The following is a 20,243-nucleotide window of genomic DNA, read 5'->3' as shown; positions in this document are numbered from 1 at the left end:
GGTTTTCATTCATGCCACATAAGAATTGGCCAAAATTAAATATTGTGCATGCTTCAGAAAGGCACAGATGTAAAAAATAAAACAACCAGAAAACATTTGGCTGATCGTTTTCAATCCTACATACTGTAGGATAGTTTACATCCTACCTCCACTGTAGTGCAATAATGTAATGCGTAAGAGGCATACAGTATACGAATGCTTCCAACATATTTTACTCTAGTTTGCATTACCCTGTAATACATTTGCATTAACAGTCAAATCAGCAGATATGAGTGATGAATGGCAGCAACAGAGTTTTCCCCATTGTGTCTCACAAATAGAAATATAGTTTCCAATAGCATTAATGTAGTTTTCAACATTTTGGTAGAGCTTTGCCTGACAATAACAAACATGGTATACACACATTATGTAAACACACAATTTTAACATTAATACGACTATGTAACAAAGAGCTTTGTTTCAAGAGCTTAAAAAAGTAAAAAGCTGTAATTATTCTGACTTCAGTAAGGCCTCATTTTCCTTCTTCATATTCAGTTTTTTTTTTAAGTTTACCCCTTCAGTTCCAGATTCAGTCTTTGTTGTTGTTGTTGTCTTAATTTGGCTTTATGACAAAACAGTTAGACAAAGTTATAATACACATGAATTTACTGTGGCTCCATCAGAGATCTGGGCAGATCTCTCTCGCACCCCCAGCGACACTTTTCCTCTTCCCCCAGTGCAGATGTCTGTAGATGAAGTCAAACACAGACACTGTGTAGCGTGCAAACAGGCTGGTCCACTTCACTGCATTGACCATCCACTGCACGGTGCGCCCCACAAAGGTCACAAACACTGTGGTGTAGAAAACCAGCAGCAACAGACTTCTCCCGAGCTGTCTGCCATGGTTGACAATTCGGTTGACTCTTTGTTCATGTCCTGCCATCATTATACTGTCTTTTGTATGGTTCGTTTTATTTTATGTTTTATTTTTTGGAAATATAGGTTTATGCAGATACTCCCTAGAAAGGAGTAGACGACTGAGAATTTGCAGACAGTCCCTTATAGAGCAGATCCCGGCTGTCCAATCAGAGCAAAGGAAGTTTAGTTTCCGGGAATGTTTGGTGATGTGGCTATGCTCTGACATCCATCCGAGGAAATATATCAAATCAAAAGCAGATACATTTACCTGGGAAGCACTCGCACAGGTGAGTCAAATATCCTTTCTTTAAAAAAGCACACCACTTACTTGGCTGCATAACAGAGCTGTCATTCTTAGAGGAAAAAACTCATCGAATCGGGTTTGTAATCCTTATTTACGAGTGACCAGCGTTAGCTAGCTAAGTAGCATTAGCTAACTTACTGTATCGTGGAAACTACACGCAGAGTAAACACCGGGTGTTTTCACAAAGTGTCCTGTTCACACCGCCGTTTCTTAATCTTCAAATGTGTCTACTACTCTTTGAAGACATCGCTGTCCAGCCGCTTGGATAGTGTCCCGTCGATTTTTGCGTTAGCTAGCTATAATCTTTGCTGTTCACAAAAAAGTGACGCAGCCGCAGTGGAGTGTCCGGCAGGTTCGGGGAAGCTCGGCTCTACCGATCCAGCTCGGCGCAAATAGGTTGGGTTGGGAGGTGTCTGCCAATGTGTTGCTTTGGACATGGAGGGGAAAAATAAGAAAAAATAGAAAATATTGGTCAGTAAAAGCCCAGGTCGTGTAGTTTATTTATATAAACATTGTTCTGAAAATCTGTCTGGTTCTAAAAAATAAATAAATTCCTGTCAAATATCCTAAATCCTGTATTATCCACGTATAACCTACAACAATTTACATATTCCATATTACACAGTTTCATTTCTAGGTAGAGATGTACTATTTTCCCAAAATATTGCTTTTCATTCGTTTTCAGGCCTACTTTCTAGCGGGGTTTGAAATGTAATTTGTAGGCCTGCAACCAATAATTACTCGATTCATTGATTAATCGTTTGGCCCATAGGCCTGCTATTATGGAGAAAAAAACATCGCAGTTTCCTAGAGCCCAAAACGATTATATGATTTCCCCCTTTTTTTTGCCTAGTTGTATATAAATAATAGTTCTATGTTTATTTCCCCTATCTTTGTTCAGTTTTGTTGTCCTTGTTTTTAGCTGTATGTCTATTTCTATCTCTATTTCTATTGGAACTGTGTGTAACACTGAGAGCAACTTAAAAACCAGAGTCATAGTTTTTGTATGTGTATATTTTTCAAGCCTTACTGTTGAGAAACTGAAACTAAGGAACGTAGACTGGAGAAACATTCAACCGATAGTCAAAGTAATTATTACTTTATCCTTTTGATCAACTAATCGTTTCAGCTCTAGTGTAATGTAACAAGCTTGCAGACACTATGTGAATACAAAAGTCAAATAAACAGTAAATATGCTTGGGATTATGTGTATATTCACTCATTCAGAGGACATTGTCATGCAGCACTACTGTGATATACTATGCATTACAAACACAAGACATATTTAATTGTAGGCTGTATTTATGCTACTATGAATATAATTAAAATGTATGCTTACATCTGTAATTCTAATTAGCCTGTACACTGATGAAGGACATTGGAGAAAGATTTTGAAAAAATAGGTCCACTATTTATCCATAGCAAACAGGACAGGGTTTGCACAGGTGCAGCAAAGAAAGGATTTATATGGCAGACATTACTAAGCTGAAGCCTCAAACCTTTGATATCTTTTCGCCTCACAGTGCCATCTTTATGTTAAGCCGTCTGGCCACAGTCCTCCAGGAGCTCTCTGGAGAGGAGGGCCCAGATGGAGACCCACAGGTGAGAGAGCAACCCACAAATTATAATGAAGAGTATTGCCTAATGTGTCCCCAGTTTTTAAATGATAAATTGTGGATTTTATGTCCAGTTTCAATGTCTCTGGGGCATTTTGTCCTCCATTTAGAGCAACCATTGAAAAAACACGAGGATGATGAAAGGACATGTCTGCTTGCCTCTTATCTTACGAAATAAAGGAAGATGATCCTATCTGTACAGAAATAGGTCAAAGACAGCATTATCTTGCATTACATACTTTCACAGAATATCATATTTGCATGACTCTTTTGACTCCAGTGTGTCTGCACATGCAAGGACGCATTTCCTTCTCTTACGTTAAAGAAGCACTCCAGTGGTTTATTTTGTCACTTCCATTAAGCTGTGGCACTCAAAAGAGAATTAATTGTCAAAACTGAAGCAGCAGAGGCCATGGTATTCTGACTTTTAGTCCCAAGTTTGAAGCAGCTTAAAAAATTATATTTTCTCCATTATTCATAATGCAGCTCATTAGCATCTTTCATTGGATCATATAGCCACCGAGGACATTATATAGCTGTTTTTACAGGTTGAGTTGGACTAACCATGACAAATGAACTGACCTTATCTGTTTCCTTAAACAGGGCATGCTGGTGCCTCAGCTCCCTGCCGGTGAGGACCAGGCTCCAGTGGAGTCTGAGGCTCCTGAGGAGGCGATGGAGAGGCTGGCTCACCTGGAACAACTGGTGGTCCAGCTGAAGGAGCTTATCCGAGACAAAGACACCCAGCTCATCCAAAAGGACGCTGAACTGTCTAACAAAGATGCACGGCTCAAGGTAAATAACCTTTTGGGTTCATTTGCTGTTAAAACTCCAAAAGTCATTTCACTATATTCTTTATGTCACGTCTTTTATGACTGAGCACGGATGCTATTTGTGCTTCATATCCACAGAATGAAAAAGATGAAGCTGAGGCTCGCTTCACTAAACTCAAACTGCAGGCCAAAGCCAAGATGGCTTCACTCAACAAACAGATAACTGAGTTGAAAGGACATGAAGGAGCAACAGTAAGTTTAAATCGGTCAAAATAGTCTGTGTTGTGCTTGTAGGATTATAACTAATCTACCTCCAGTAGCCTTTTATAGCAACAATTTTATACAGACTAAGATATGCCACCCGCTCACCACAAACACAAACAATAAAGCTCAAAGCTTTCATCTGACTTGAACATTTGTTTTGTCTGCAGCAGAGTCCAGACAGCTCTTTTACAGGAGCCGGTGCTGCAATCGAGGAGGATCTCCAAGAACTTAAGAACAAGCTGAGCGAGGAGGAAGCCGTCCGCAGAGAGCTGCAGGAGCGACTCCAGACCACAGAACAGCTCCTTCAAGAGAAGGAATCTGCCCATGCTTCACAGGTGACCCAACCGTGTCTTGAATTACATGTAGCCATACACTGTTAACAAATCATTATTTGTATTTAAAATTTCACGAGAAAACTCTTTCTGAATGATTTGTTGCCTTTTTTTTGTTTTTCAGTTGCAGAAACTGCAGGCTGTGGTCTGTGAGAAGGATGTGCGTTTCCAGGAACAGATCCAGAAACATGAAGAAGAGCTGCTGAGGGTCACAGCACAGTCTCAGAGGGACAGTGAGCTTCAGCAGGTATAAGATCCAGGAGTTATTTAAATAACTGTTTGTGGTTTATTCATTTATAATTGACACATTCAAGCCCTACTCTAAGTATTTGTTTGAGGTTTTCTTCTCTTTTTCAGCTCTTTTTGTTTAATGGTAGAGCTGCATCTAACAATTACTGTGACCATCAATGAATCTGCTGATTATTAACCTGATTAATTGTTTGGTCTAAAATGGCTTGTTTTCTGATATTTTTGACTAACATTCAAAATCTCAAATAGCCTATATGCAGTTTTCTATCTTAGAAGACAGGAGATGAAAACCAGCAAATATTCACATTTGAGAAGCTGGAACCTCTTAAGTTTTAGCATTTTTGCTTAAAAAATTACTTAAATGATGAATCAGTTATCAAAATCATTGCAGATAGATTTTATCTCTTATCAACTAATTGATTAATTGATCGATGCATCTCCAAATTCTGGAAAATTTATGTTTTAGACTTTTAACAACCGTTTAATGTCATTGTCCTGTAAAGAAATGTAGTTAAGTTAGTTTTTTTTTTTTTTTTGCCCTTTTAAATGTCTTATGTATCCCTGTATGGTGTCCTTGACCGCAGAGAAAGGCACCTTTAAATAAAATGTATTATTATTAAGTCTGTTTTATCTGTATAGTACATAATCACAAATGTGTCACAAGTGTCTCAGAGGGCTTTGCAATCTCTACAACACCTTCTATCCTTAGACCCTCAATTCAGATATAAAACCTTGAGACCAGGCCAAAAATAGTCCATGAACTGCAACTTAACCCTTTATTTTGAAATAGCTTGAGCTAAAAAGAGGAATTACCCATTACCCAAGTTTTGATAACTGGAATTTGCCTCAGTTCATCTCGAGGGGATAAACACAAAAATGCTTCAATTTTCCCACTAGAGAAAGAGAAGATGATGGCCAAACTTCACAGATACATTCACTGTTTATATGATAATTTGGTGTCTTTGTTTTTCTTTCTCCAAGGCCCTGCATGCAGCACAGAGGCGTTGTGAAGAGCTTGAGGAGGCCTTAAGCTCTCGGTCCCAAGTGCTGGAAATGCTGCAGCAGGAAGTGAGCAGTGCTGATCAGCAAAAACAGGTACAGGTCCTGATGTACTGGATGCCATTTGTGTTTGTGCAGCTACTTACAGTGTGTTGGTTTAGAGACTGTTCAGCATATTGGCAGATATTTATAGAGGCTTCAGTTGTAGTGAATACTGCTGCTTAATGAAAAGAGAACTGTTCAAACAGACACACCCCACATCTTAATGGCATGTCATTATTATGCATTGTTTGGCTGAGCCACACAACACACACCCACTCATATCCTCTTTCTCCTTCTCTCTGTTTATTTTCTGCTCAGATCTTGACTGCTCAGTTCCGGCAGATGGAGCAGGAGCTGGCCGAGGCCGCCAAGCAGAGGGAGGAAGAGAGGCAGCAGTGGGCCGAACAGGCCAGCAGGGCCCATGCAGAAGTCGCAGCCCTGCGAACCAGCTTGGAGGACTTGGAAAGAGAAAAAACGGAGGTGGCAAGACAAGAGGGCGAGCTGGCCTCCCTGAGAGAGGCAGAGCATGCTAGTCAGGAGGCTCTGGGAAAGGAGAAGATGGAAGTTGCCAGATTGGAGAGAGAACTGTCTCTGATGAAAGAGGCTGAACTCGCAGCTGTCCAAGCTAGCCACGATGCTTTAGAGAGCACCAGGGTGGAAGTAGTTCGGCTCGAAAGTGAACTTACCTCTATGAGAGAGGCAGTTGTCGGTGCCAGCCAGGAGGCCTCAGAGAGGGAGAAGTCGGAAATTGATAAACTAGAGCGAGAGCTGGCGTTATGTAAAGAGGAACATGAAGATGTCCAGAAGAAATGTGAAATCTTGGGTGATATTTGGAGACATCTACGTTCTCTGGCTCTTGAGGATGTGCAAGCAGCAGATGAAGTCCCCTTCCCTGCTGACCTTTCCCTGTTCCTGGACACTGTGCAGTCTTTTGAGACACAACTGACAAAGCTGAAAGATGAACGCAGTGAGAGTAAAGAACATTGTGCTGAGCTCACACACACCATACAAACCCTTCAGGGTAAGGAAATGTGTCGGTTTGTGTCTGTTTATGAAATTCAGTGTGTTCATGTCAAACCTTTTAGTTTTATCATGATGTTTTCATATAAATCTCTGATTTTCAGAACAACTGGACAGAAAAACCACAGAACAGGAGGAAACCACTGCCAAGATACAACAGTTGGAGCTTCAAGTTCTATTGGTCAGTGCAAATTTGTCTACTTTACACTGGTATATTAAAGGAACACGCCGACTTATTGGGAATTTAGCTTATTCACCATAACTCCCAGAGTAAGACAAGTTGATACATACCCTTCTCATCTCCATGCGTGCTGTAACGCTGTCTGACGGTTCCAGCATTAGCTTAGCCCAGCACAGATCCTGCAGGTAACTGGTTCCAACTAGCCTACTGCTCTGAATTGTGACAAAAGTGACTAAATAATGCCAACATGTTCCTATTTACATGTTGTGATTTGTATAGTCACAGCATGTGACTCTATAAATCACAACATGTAAATAGGAACATGTTGGCATTATTTTGTCACTTATTCGGAGCAGTAGGATTACTGGAACCATTCACCTGCATGTTCTGTGCTGGCCTGATGCCGCTGGAGCCGTCAGACAGCATTACAGCACGCACGGAGATGAGAAGGGTATGTATTGACTTAATTGTCTAACTCTGGGGGTTATGGTGAATAAGCTAAATTCCCAGTAAGTCGGCGTGTTCCTTTAACACATGCTCTGTATCTGTATGCATTATCTGGATAATGGCATCCAAGCCACAGGCATTTACATATAAAAATGCGTTCTCTCGATTCGGCCTGCGATGGGATTGGATCTAGATATGTAAATTAATGAAATCCCTTTTTGTCAGGAAAGACTTGTAGCTGCCACTTGTAGTTTTTGCCAGGCAGCTTAAGCTAGCAGGAAGAGCAGTTAACCTTTCAACTTGCTGTGTGGGTTTTCTTCTTAAGAATGTGGTCATGCTGTACGGACTGCACTCACGCTGGCTGAGATTCGATCACAGTGCAAACCTGACCGCCTCAAAATGTGGTCCGTCTGATTTAATCACTGTGCGTTCTGCAATCATTACCTGCTTGACACCATAAATTAGCAGTTTGTTTTACTTGTGATGGGAACTTCAAAAGTAAAACCTTAAATAAGCTTTGTGGTACTCTGCAAGCTTTAACTTCAAAGTTTCAGCCTTCGTTATGAGTTTTTCTGTGTCTCTGTTTATATGATTAAGAAAAGGTGTTGACGTGGGAGATGTGGGACTGGAAGCTTAGTATAAGCTGAGGTTTAAGAAGTTAAAGTAGTTCTTAGTAGTCGATCTACAAAGTCAGACAACCGTGTTGTTGTGTTTCCACTCTTTCATTAAAATACAGTTTGCAGAACTTTTATTTAGAGAGCAGGGCAGTCCGACTGGTCTTATCCTCTACAACTGGTCCAGGGTCATAACATGTGTCTGAGTCTCAGACAGGACAGGACAGGTGCAGGGTCATAGAAGGACAATACTTCAACTCAGTGTGAAGAAGTGCGCCTAATCCCCTCTGCACTGATCCACTGTTATTATCCGACCTTCCCCTCACGTTACAGCCTTATTTAAGAACAACCATAGAGGCCATATAGAGTGTTAAAAGTGTTGTCCCCTTTCTTTTTATACAGGATTTTTTTCTCCAGTAAATGTTGAATCATAATATTGTAAAAGTTCCAATCCTGCTAATTCTCTTTTTTTTTTTTTTTTTTTTTCAGACATCTGAAAGAGGTGATGTGACTGAACCAGCTGCACAGGATTTATCTGAAGCTAATAAAGGTACAAAAACTGCATTTGTTCTCCCAAAATAAAATGTATACATTATATGGAAACAGAATCCAATATAATGGTCAAGCTCAGTATGCTCACACGTGCATATAAATTAGGATGATTTTAAAGCTAAAAATAATTAAATGATTAAATTAATCGTCAACTATTTTGATAATCAATTAGACCTAAAGTTATTTTTCTGGAGAAGAAATGCCATACAATGTTTTTTTTCTAATTACTTTGTTGACTTCCACAGCACACATACTGGAATTGGAGCAGCAGCTTTTAGAAAAAGACAATGAGCTGGTTGCCTTACGAGAGTCCCTCAGTGGGGTTGCATCATGTGAAAACTACAGTCAGACTCCAGATCAAGGTCACGATGCCAGCACGGCCCTCCATGACAGTTGTGCAGCCCTTCCTGGCTTCCTGGACGACACACAAGAAGAGGACACCACCTTAGTTGCTCAGGACACCTCAGTCCTCTCCATTCCTGCTGATAACGAGAGCAGCCCAGAGCTTATTGGACACCAGTCTGAGTCCCCAGAAGAATCCAAAGGGACCTCCTCAGATGAGATGGTCGCCAGCAGTGATTCAGAGGTGGCCCACAGCAGCTGGACCCTCCTGGAAGCTGTCAATCAAGATGGAGGCCAGGAGTGGCCGTCCATCCTGCAGGACTTTGGCCAGCTGCAGCTGCAGTCATGGGAGGCGACGAGCATGGAGCAGGAAACATCCACAGTTCAAGTTGAGTCGTCCTCTGTCATCATCCGAGAGACTGTACAAGTTCATCTAACTCAGCAGAGTTCTTCCACCACAGATGGAGACGTCCCCTCTGGCCAGGTCTTTGCTCAGGCCTTGGCTGAGGAACTTCAGAAGAGGTACAGTGAGCTTTTGGCTGAGCTTCAGAGGCTCAGAGAGGCAGCTGCAGAGTCACAGGAGAAAATCAAGAACCTGGAAGAAGAAACACAGTGCCTTGCTGCTGCCAAAGAAGAGGCCGAGTCCCAGGCCAATGGCTTTATAGAAGAACTGAAGTCAGCCAGAGAGGAGCTGGACAAGCTCTCTCAGCAAAGCAGCTCAGTGGTGGAGAAACGCGGTGTTGAAATGCAGCTTCTAGAAGAACAGTTAGACATTTTAAGCACTCAAAGTAAAACTAAGGACGAGAAGATCCAGGCCCTGCAGACAGAACTGGAAATGGCTCGTCAAGCTTTCTCTGAGCAGGAGGGGCAGGCCAGGATGCTGAGTGCTCAGCTGGAGGAAAGAGAGCTCCTCTCCTCTGAGCTTGAAAGGAGGCTGCAAGACATGGAAAACAGCATGTTGGAATACTCTCAAACATCAGAGCTCAACAATGACACTTTGTCAAAGAAGGACTCTGAGATCAGTGAGCTACAGCTTCGTCTCAGCCAAAAAGAGCAAGAGGTGATGGAGCTCAATGACAGCATGTCTGCTAAGCTCCTCCAAGCAGAAGAAGAGAAGTTCCAGACAGACAGTGAGGTCAATAAACTGAAGGGGCAGATAGTGGACCTTGAGAAAGTCAGAGACGAGAAACAGAAAGGGAGTTCTGAAGACTCAGCTGCTCATGTAGATGATGAACTTGGTACTTTGCGAAAGGAGAAAGGAGTGCTGGAAAGCCAGCTGACAACCACAAAGAAGAAATTGCAGGCTGCACTTGTGCAACGCAAAGAGCTCATGAGGAAGGTGGCTGAATTTGAGGTAGAAGCAAAGAAATGGAAAGAGCGAGATGAAACTGCAAAGGCAGAAACTCCTGCAGACATCCCAGAGGTTGAACAATCTAGAGCACGTGAGCTTCGAGAAATGGAGGCTAAAGTCATTGAACTCGAGCAAGCTTTAAGATCCAAAGAAGAGGCAGTTGAAACTCTTGAACAGAAAATTAGCCAGCAGGATCAAGTTCTCAATGAGACGCTTGCTCTGAATCGAAAGCTAAGTGAAGAAGCTGAAAACTCTCAGCAGACTGACAGTTCTTCTGAAACAACTGTGTTACAATCCCAAGTGGTCTCTCTTGAAGCAGAGTGTGAAACCCTTCAGAAAAAAGTTCAGGAGGCCCAAGAATCTCGCAAGGAAACAATCCGCAAAGCAAAAGAGAAAGATAGGCACCACCGTGAACAGCTGAAGCAGCAGAAAGAAGAATACAGCGAGCTCGTGGAACGTTTTGAGGTGCAGAGCGGCGAGCGAGAAGTTCTTCTCACTAAATTGAGAGAATTAGAAGAAAAAGTGAGCACCAATAGAGAATCTCACCACGAGACCACGCAACTGGCTGAAAGTTTGGCAAAGCAAGCAGCAGGTGATTGGGTCCAAGAGGATTGGGTGGATTTTGCCACATCTGAGACTGATTCATCGCAACCCCAATCCAGCGATTCAGTTCAGCGTCCTGCAGAGCAGTCGGACCTCCTTTCTGCACAAATGGAGGAATCTGTGAAAGCTCTCAGAGGAGAGATCCAGACTGTGCGGATGGCTAACACAGAGTTAGAGAAGCAGCTGCAGGAAACCCAGACCAGTTTGTCACTGAAGGAGGCTGACTTATTGGAATTGGGCAAAGAGCTACAAGCATTACGAGAAAAGGAAAGACAGATTGATGCACTCTCAGGGGAAATTAATGATCTTAGAGAAAAGTATCACCGGGCTGAGTCTTACGCTGAAACCCTGAAAGCAGAGATGGACGCTGCCGCCAAAACAGAATCTGCAGATTCTACATTCTCAATTACAACTCTTCAGGCCGAAGTGGAGGACTTTAAGCAGTTCCTTGTCAGTAAGAACCATGAAATCACGGAGCTAAGCCAGCAGCTTAGCGAGCAGAACTCTCTCATACGCTCAATGCAGGACACAGTGACTCAGAAGGATCAGCGAATATTTTCTTTACAGGAAGAACTGAAGGCTGAGCAAGAAAAAACCCAAAGGTTAGAGGTCGAGCTCCCACTGAAGCAAGAGGAAGAAAAAGACAGCGAGGCAAAGAACCAGCAGCTGCAACGGAAACTTCAGGCTGCCCTGATCTCTCGCAAAGAGGCCCTAAAAGAAAACAAAACCCAGAAGGAACACCTAGCTTCAACTGAGAAGCTCCTAGCTGAACTGCAGCAGAAAATGGAGTCGGCACAAGATGAGCTGGAGAAGCTGAGAGCGGAAAAAGTTCGACTGATTGATGAGGTTGACCGGACATTACTGGAAAACCAAAGCCTAGGATCATCCTGTGAGAGCCTCAAACTGGCCATGGAGGGCATACTGAGTGAGAAAGCTGCCTGTAAGAGAGAAGTAGACCAAGCGAAAGAAGAAGCTGCCAGAACCTGCAGAGAATGGGAGGAAAAAGTTCAAGGCATGAAGGACGAGTACGAGACTCTGCTCAAGTCGTACGAAAACGTGAGCGATGAAGCAGAGCGAGTGAGACGAGTCCTGGAAGCTGCCAGGCAGGAGAGACAAGAGCTCGCGGCCAAGGTGAGGACGCAGGAGGCTGCGAAGCAGGATGCCGAAAGACGGGCGGAAGAGTCGCAGAAAGAGGTGGATTCGGTGAAAGACAAAATGAGAAAGTTTGCCAAAACAAAGCAGCAGAAAATAATGGAGTTAGAGGAGGAGAATGAGAGACTTAGTGAGATGCAGGACAAGAATGTAATAAAACGAGAGGGCAGGGCTCTCAAAGCTGAGGTGGAAAGACTTCACGATGAGCTGGGGGCTTTGAAAGCTGAGTTAGACACTACAGTGGCAGAAAGGGACTCTTTAGGGCAGCAGATTGAAGAATTGAGGGAACAACTCGACCAAACAAGAGAGAAAGAAGACAACATAATTCATGCTACACTGCTTAGCTCAGCCCCCGTTGTAGAAGAGGTTATCACTGCCCAGCAATCCGACATAATCATGACCAAAGCAGAGCCTGTTGAGAGTCAGTATGAAGACAAAGAAGAAGACACAGCAGCTAACCAAATAGCTGCAGTGCATGCACCAGAAACACATTCACAACCTACTGAGGAAAAAGAAAAAGCAGAAATGACTGAAAGTATTCAAGTTTTATTAGAGGATAAAATGAGGGAGATGGAGGCAGCTGTTAATGCCGAGAGGGAACTGTGGCAGGAACAGGAGGCTAGGCTCAAAGCTGAGCTGGCCTCTCTTGAGCGAGATCTTCAGGAGAGTAGAGAAAAGGAGAGCCTTGTGGCCTCTCTAGAGAAGTGTCTCCAAGAGGGCGAAGAGAGAGAAAAGAGCCTGATTGAAGAGGGTTCAAAGAGGGAAGCCCAGTTCAAAGAGCTGCTCAGAGGCCTCGAAACTGAGAAAGATAACCTGGAGGAGCGTCTGATGAACCAATTGGCTCAGCTCAACGGCAGCATCGCTGGCTACCAGCAAGAGGCAGCAGACAACCGGGAGCACCTCGCTGAGCTGCAGCGGGAGGTGGAGAGGCTGGAGAGAGAGCGTGCCGAGCTGGAAGCCGAGGCTCAGAGTGAGAGCGACCGGGCTGCCAGGCTGGAGGAGGACATGAGGCAAGCCCAGAGACAGAGAGCCGAAGCTGAAGCAGAGTCTGGTAAGCAGAGGGAGCTGGAGCAACAGCTGAGGTCTGCTCAGAGGGTCCGAGAAGGCAGCCAGAGCAGAGCACGTCAGCTGGAAGAACTGTTGAGGGAGAAGCAGCTGGAGGTCCGTCAGCTGCAGAAGGACTGCATCAAGTACCAGGAAAGGATCAGTGAACTAGGTAAAGAAGCTAAGGCGCTGAGGCAAGGCCACGAAGAGCTCCACAACAAACTAGAACAGTCCCAACTGGAGACTTCCAAAACTGTTGAAGACCTGAAAAGGACTCAAGCAGAGTTGGCTAGCTGCAAATCTCAGCTGGATGAGGCTCAGAAGAAGGCAAGCGAGGCTTTAGCGGAGAAAACGACCCTTGAACAGAATGCCCAACAGAAGGAGGCCTCGATGAAAGCAGAGGCAGAGCAAACCCTCGACTCTGTGAGATTTAGGCTTGGAGCCGAACTGAAGGAGATGGAGCTGAGACTGGAAGAGGTGGACCGAGAAAGAGACAGGGAAGAGGAAGCCACTCTGGAGGCCCGAGAGGTCGCAGAAGCAGCCGAGAGACGGGCCCAGGAGATGCAAGCCCGTCTGGACGAGTCTCTGGCCAGGTTAGCCGCTTTCTCACGCTGCATGTCCTCACTGCAAGATGACCGTGACAGAGTTTTGGACGAGACCCGACAATGGGAGACTCGTTTTAAAGATGCTCTGCAGGGTAAGGAGGCTGAAGTTCGGGAGGCTGAAACACGGGCCAAGGAACTGGCAGAACAGCTTCAGAGAGAATCTGCCCTGAGAGAGGAACTTCAGCTATCAGTCGACAGGTAAAAACCTTCTCACTGTATTTGTCTTATTTCCCTGATTATGTTCAGCTTTTTTAGCTCAAAACTCACAACATTTCTTTTCTTTCAGACTAGAGAAAGCAATCAAAGATTGCCAGCTGAAACTGGAAGAGGAGGAAAAGAAAGTTACAGAAAGCAAAACTGCCCTAGAGGAGGAGAGGAGCAAGCTTCGGCAAACTACAACTGAGCTGCAGTCTGCACAAAATGAAGCCCATGCTCTGAAAAATGAGGTCGAGAGTCTCATTCAGAGGGCCAGAGCTCTGGAGGAGGCTGTAGGTCGGCTGCAGGGTGAAGTCGACCAGGCCAGGACTGAGCTGAGGGAGAGGGAGGCAGAAGAGAGGCGGCTGTGTCTGAACGTGGAGCAACTAGAGACCGACCTGAGGTCCTCTAAGGCCCTGACAGAGAGTCTGCAGACTGAGTTAAATGAAAAGGAAAAGAGAGAGGTGGAAATGCTGGGGGAGAAGGAGCAAGCTGTCACTCAGGTTTTAACACGTTTTCATCTACAGTACATGCTCTATATTGTTCTCGGATGACACATTTTTCACCATTCATGTGTGTTTTGTTTCCCAGGCTGCAGAGGAGGCTAGAAAGGAGGCCGACAGCAGGGCAGAAGAGGCTGAGAAGGAGCTGGAGCAGAGAAGAGGGGAAGTGCGGGATCTGGAAGAAAAATTTCGAAAGGCAGAGGAAGAGAGCAACAACAGAAAAGCCAGACTGGACTCTTTCATGAAGGCCATGGGCTCCTTGCAGGATGACAGGGACAGAGTCCTCAACATGTACAAACAGCTGGAGGAGAAACACCTGCAGGTAATGCACAAAAAACCTAAAGCTTATAATATCTGAAGCTGAGCTTGTTTTAGTCAATAGCCAATATAATATTTGTATTGCGTCTCAGGTGATAATGGAAAAGGACGGTCTGATCCAAGAGGCGGCAGGGGAGAACAACAGCCTGAAAGAAGAGCTGCGCTCTCTGCTGGTCCAGAGAGACGACCTGTATGCCGAAAAGGCCCAGCTGTCTGCTCAGCTTCACGGCTACCGTAACGAACTTAACCAAGTCCTGAGCATGAAGGACTCCCAACACAAACAGCTTCTGGCAGCTCAGCGAGAGCGTATTGCCTCTCTGGAAAAGGAACGCAATGAGTTGGAAAGTCAGGTAAAGAGCGTGAGCAGAGCCAGAGAGACGGGAGTAGAAGCAGTCCGAGTGGAAAGGGAGACTCTTAGCCAGGCTGTTGACGTTAGGACAGCGTCACAGGTGATCAACGCTCCCGGTGCGGAAGTTGAGAAGCTGAGGGAGCAGCTGCAAGCAGCGAAAGAACAAGTGGAGGCTTTGGAGGAGAGGCGACTCAAGGAGAGACAAGAGCAGGTGAGCAGGAGCAAAGAGCTAGCTGAGCTGCGATGGGAGGGAGGTGTGATGCGGACAGAGTCAGAGAGTGCTCAGGAGAGGGTGGCAGAGTTGGCCAGAGACTTGCTGGCTGTTGAACAGAATCTGTTACAGGAGAAAGAGGCAACGGCGCAGCTGAAAGCAGAGAACCATTCGTTCTCAAAAGCCATGGCCTCCCTGCAGGACAGCAGGGACCAGGCAGTAAGCAAGGTCCAGGAACTGAGCCAGAAGCTGGAAGAGATGAGCAAGGCAGGTGGCCACGCAGCACACAGCAGCCCTGGAGGCTCCACTGGAGAAGTGTGGGGGCTGAAGAACGCACTACAAGCCCTGCAGAATGACAGGGAGAGACTGGTGAGTTACATGTCATCATAAATATCAGTATTTTAGTCAGAAACACACCGATAATCACAACTCTTCTGGCAAAGAATATAAATGATGTGAGCATTGACCTTTTGAACAAGCAGTTGTATTATGTTGTCATATATATTTTTTTCTCTTTGTGTGCAGCTGGAGCAGCTTCAAACCCAGTCATCTGAGCTCAAGAAGCAGAAGTCGGAGCTGGCTCGACTGGGAGCAGGAGAGCTGATTAAAATCAGCCAGGAGCTGTTTGAGGAGAAGAACAAGAATGAAGACCTACTGGGTGTCATAATGCAGCTAGAGAATGTGGTGGAAATGGGCAAGCAGGAAATAGAAACTCTCAGGTGAGCCACAGAGCAGGCATTATGTCATCATAGTCACCGTTTTGACAAAGCAAAAGGGCACAAAAGCCTTTTATTGTATGTTCATTTGTCATGTGCTTTATTAGACTGGAGCGTATTGACTGGATGGCTCAAGCAGAGCAGCTGAAGCAGCAGACCCTCGCCACACTCTCGGAGCGGGACCAACAACTGCGGCAACTCACCGCCATGCTGGAGGAAGCCCGCGCACACAAGCCCAAACTTCAGCAGGAACACTATCAGAGAGAGGTTAACATTTGCATGTACTTATGACTGTAATGGGAAATAATAGATTCTGTGCATGGTGGCATTGCGAAAAGCCGTATTGTTGATTTGGACTTGGGACCCCTGACACAAATACCCCCAGTTTGTGCGTTTGTGTCATTCTTTGTCTTTTTGCTTCCACATCTCATACCACGTTGGGGATAAATAATTGGACCCTCAGTCGTGTTAGAAGTCTTAATTGGCCCTCCAGAAACGTGGCTCGCAGAAGGCATAATATAAACTATAAAATCATCAGTCGTTCTCTTCTCTACAGGGCACAGAGGAAGTGGACAGTGCTCCTGGAGCCCCACAGGAGCGCAGTGGCCTGGTAGACAGCCCCGCATACGTAGCTGAGGTCAAAGAGCTACAGAGAAGGTATAGTATAGGTCAAACCTTACCAGAAATACTGTTACAAGTATTAAAGTAAAGTATAATCAATGTTAAACTCTTTTGAATCAGGCTGGATGAAGAGATGCAGCAGAGGGTGGCTGCTGAGGAGCAGCTGATGGACACACAGGATCGACTCAAACGGTATCAAATGTGACAAGATAAAGGGAAAGGGAAATTAAAGCTGCTATAATCAATACTATTATATTAACAGTAGGTTAAATGACTGTGTAATATGAAAGGGTGGCTAATAGTGAAAAACTTAGAGTTGCATCTGACTGCAGTTCTCCTTAGCTCTACAGAGCTTTTTTAAGGGTCTTTTTTTTGGTTCTTCGGCCCACTTTTCTTCACTATTTTTGATTCACTTTAACCACTCTCATCAGAGTTTTTTTGCAAGAGCCAGATGTATTTAGCAAAAAAAGCTCTAATGAACCCACTGTACACTACCTTCTCAGCTACAAACTACAGACACACAAAGTTAGCCACTAGCTAGTGAACTAGTGGAGCATTTAGCAGCTAAAGAGCCAGATATTTCCCTCAGGAGTTGCTGGAGACCAAAACAAAGCTACAACTGTAAACTGCTACATGTGTAAATAAGCAATGATTTGCCAACAATATCAATTTAGAAAGGCAATATGTCACTGTTTTGTTTACAGCTTGTAACCTACTAAAACTAGAATATCTTCACATTCCGAGTATCTAGCATACACAACAAGAAGCATAAAAACAAATAGTGGTACCATATACACCATAAATATGCTATGGCTGCAACTAATGGTTAGTTAAGTATTTATTTATAAGAATTTATTTATTCATAAGTATTTTCTTGATTGTTTGGTCCATCAAATGAAAATAGCGTAAAATGTACGTTACAATTGTACCAAAACCAAGTTTAAATCTTAAAATCTTGCTTTTTTTGGTCTAACAAATGGTCCAAAACCAAATGATACTCAAATAATTCTAATAGAAGACTAAGAAACATTGATCATTAGATTGTTCTTGATTAAATGTTTTAAATTGTATAATGTCGAGACTAATGGTCATATTCTGTAATAACCGTTGACAAACAGTTCTTTAATATGCTTTCTGTTGTTTTTCTGCAGGTGAATTATTCATCTTTTAGCTCTGATAAATTTGTTTAGTTACCAAATATGACAGCTAACATCTGTTTTTATTATTATTATTATTATTATTAATAGTCATAGCCAGGCTAAATGGCACCCTGCACAAGAAGAGGATCACTCAGAGACTGCTGTTTTTATCGACCCGGAAGGAGCTGTCACTCGAGTAAGGCGCCACTAATGTGCTGTACCACCTCATCTGTCATCTTAATAACTATAATAATAAAGACTTATGAGCTGAATGTTTCCCGTAACCTTGTCATCTGTCTCGTGCAGACTCGGAGAAGTGGCCCGGGTTGGATGCGAATGCTCAGAGTGGCCTTCTGCTCCCGCCAGCGCACCCCTCTGCTGTTCAGCCTCTATCTGCTCACTGTGCACGTCCTGCTGCTGCTGTGTCTGGGCGGATACCTCTGAAACCAGCTTCTTTTAAACAAAAAAAAAAACCCTGACGGATAAGAGATCGAGTTAGAGAGAGGAGGGGGAAAGAAAATGGAAACGTGACACAGACCTAACCCAAGCCATCAATATGTTTTATTTTGTATAAGGGTGTGACAGATCTTCTACACCCAAATGTTGCACTTTACACGACTTCATCTTTTAGCCAAAGTATGTAGATTTATATAGGATGTTGTTGTCATTGGTTTTAACTATGTTGCTCTTGTATGACTTTGAGGGAAACCTTAATTTATCTTTTTTTTTTTTTTCACCAAAACAAGTTCCCTCCCGAGACCATTTTGCAGAGCCATCATCTCTGCGTCCGGAGCTTAGCGCCGGCCAAGATGATTGTGATTGGATTAAACAAATTCAAAGCACCCAACCAGGAATGTATGTGTAGAGGAGCCAGACCTTACTCTGCAGCACTGTGGAGTAAGGTCTGGCGATGGCGAGACTTATCGAAATACCTTAACTACTGAGTATCAACATATGCTCCCCGTATTCTTACCGTACACTTACCCCTGTTTGTAATCAAAAACATACATAATTATATTATAATAGTCACGAAAATGCACACAAACACATTAGGTATGCTTTTTCAACAAGGCAGCATAAATCATCAGAACACCGGCGGTGTTGCACAGTATTCTGTGATCCGGTTTGAGCAGTTGCCTGGCAACCTGTGCTGACTCTTGAAAAACGGAAAATTGTCTCTTTGAAATAACGTGTTAATTAGTCATCTTTAGAGGGGCTTTTAGGGGGATTTTGTTACCGTTGGACACAGCGAGCCTAGTTTATTAGTGGTATCAATCTTGTCTCTGGCAAGGAAGCAAATAAGCATATTTCCCAAGATGTGGAACTATTCTTTTAAGATGGCTTGAGGTTCAGGACATGCTGTTATAGCCCAGTCTCCTCTTCTTCTACTCATTTTATGCACAAAAACGGAGCACAGTGCAATTTCTGTTCTTACACATTCCTATTGTGTGTTTCCTTTTCCTCTTATATAAATCGCATTTAAAAAAGGGAGCATTATAGTGATATTTGTACATATGTACATGTATTATGTATGTCATCTGGATGTAGGTTTCCCTCTTGCATATCCAACAAGATTCCCTGTCCATGATTCTGTTGCACAGATTTAGATTTTACAGTTTGCTCTGTAGTTTTTTATGGCAGAGGAAGCAGTTATTCATGTTACCACAGTGTGGGTTCATTCCAGAGGAGAAAGACTGCTGTGTTTTCTAATGATATCTATACCATTATAGACTATTCTGATGTAGCATAATTTATTGCCCATAACAGTTAGAATTATTCACCACCTACATAAATATTGACGTCATCCTCTTGATTCTTGTTTATTTAATCGCTCACTGTTGGTGAAATGATCCCTCTGTACTCATCTTCTCTATCAATTTCTTATGTTCTTTATATCTTACACACTGAAATATACTGTAAATAACTGTTACAAAAGGGCTGTATAGAAAACTAAAATGTAATAAAAATGTTGGTGGTTTAGATCCAGGACCAGGGACAGATCTTGTCAAGCATTAATTATTTGCTTATTTGTGTCTGTAGAAAAAAAAATACAGACATTGGGACTTATTTTTTACTTACAGTAGGACTTTTGTTTACCGTTTTTTGGGCTCAGTTAATTAATGCAAGTTTTCCCTTTTATGAAGTAATTAAGAAATGGGTATCATTAATCAGTGATTTTGCCATTTCAGCAAACATTTCTAAATATGGGAGTGACATGACAATTAAGCGCTGGTGTGATGACAATGCTTCATATTTGTATGTGTAAGGTGTCCTTGAGTGTCATAAAAAGGCACCCATAAACAAAATGTATTATTATATGGGAGGAAGGCTGATATAAACACTGTTTTTGCTGAGACTTCAGTCACTATCACTTTTTGCAAAAGTGCTTATAGCACATAATAAAGATTAAACATCTGAATTGTGTCTGGCTGTACTGATGTCGGTTATGAATTATTAAAGTTAATATAGTACAGATTTAGTTTAATGAATCAACGAAACGGAGCCAGTGGCTACAAAAAATAGTATATTTAAATTGTTCATGCAGGATGTGAACTTTCCTAGAGGGAGGTTATTGTATTTCATTTAAATAGTGTGCTTACATGTGCCTGAATCTAATAGAACAAGGGTTAACTTGTTTAGTCCATGGATGTATGGTTTGGTCACTGTGGCCCTAAAGTCTTGAGTACTCAAACATTTTTCCCATTTTTTCCTATCACTGTGGGCTATTGTGTTTGAAATAGTGCCCTATATTTAAAAAATAAAGGGTACTAGTTTAAACTGTGTGAGTCTGCCCCCAAGTGGTG

General features: G+C 43.3%; 1 protein-coding gene across 1 annotated transcript; it reads left to right on the top strand.

Moving 5' to 3' along the window:
- Positions 1–1,085: 1,085 nt before the first annotated feature.
- On the top strand, positions 1,086–19,858 carry golgb1 (golgin B1). The gene is made up of 20 exons (XM_028570064.1): positions 1,086–1,184; positions 2,725–2,803; positions 3,421–3,612; positions 3,729–3,842; positions 4,022–4,189; positions 4,311–4,433; positions 5,417–5,530; positions 5,795–6,497; positions 6,601–6,677; positions 8,228–8,288; positions 8,536–13,585; positions 13,674–14,085; positions 14,174–14,407; positions 14,496–15,332; positions 15,489–15,682; positions 15,787–15,946; positions 16,236–16,336; positions 16,421–16,492; positions 17,548–17,635; positions 17,746–19,858. The coding sequence occupies exons 2-20, from the start codon at positions 2,735–2,737 to the stop codon at positions 17,881–17,883; spliced, it is 8,907 nt and encodes a 2,968-aa protein (XP_028425865.1). The 5' UTR covers positions 1,086–1,184; positions 2,725–2,734; the 3' UTR covers positions 17,884–19,858.
- Positions 19,859–20,243: the final 385 nt, after the last annotated feature.

The sequence above is a fragment of the Perca flavescens genome, chromosome 23 (genome assembly GCF_004354835.1).
Source record: "Perca flavescens isolate YP-PL-M2 chromosome 23, PFLA_1.0, whole genome shotgun sequence".
In the NCBI taxonomy this organism is placed as follows: domain Eukaryota; kingdom Metazoa; phylum Chordata; class Actinopteri; order Perciformes; family Percidae; genus Perca; species Perca flavescens.
Note: the sequence above shows the minus strand (reverse complement) of the source record. Positions and strands in the feature narration are given on the sequence as shown.

Coding starts and splice junctions, on each gene's coding strand:
- golgb1 (XM_028570064.1), top strand. CDS start 2,735: ATGTTAAGCCGTCTGGCCACAGTCCTCCAGGAGCTCTCTGGAGAGGAG. Junction 6,678..8,227: donor TGGAGCTTCAAGTTCTATTG/GTCAGTGCAAAT, acceptor TTTTTTTTTCAG/ACATCTGAAAGAGGTGATGT. Junction 14,408..14,495: donor TGGAGGAGAAACACCTGCAG/GTAATGCACAAA, acceptor ATTGCGTCTCAG/GTGATAATGGAAAAGGACGG.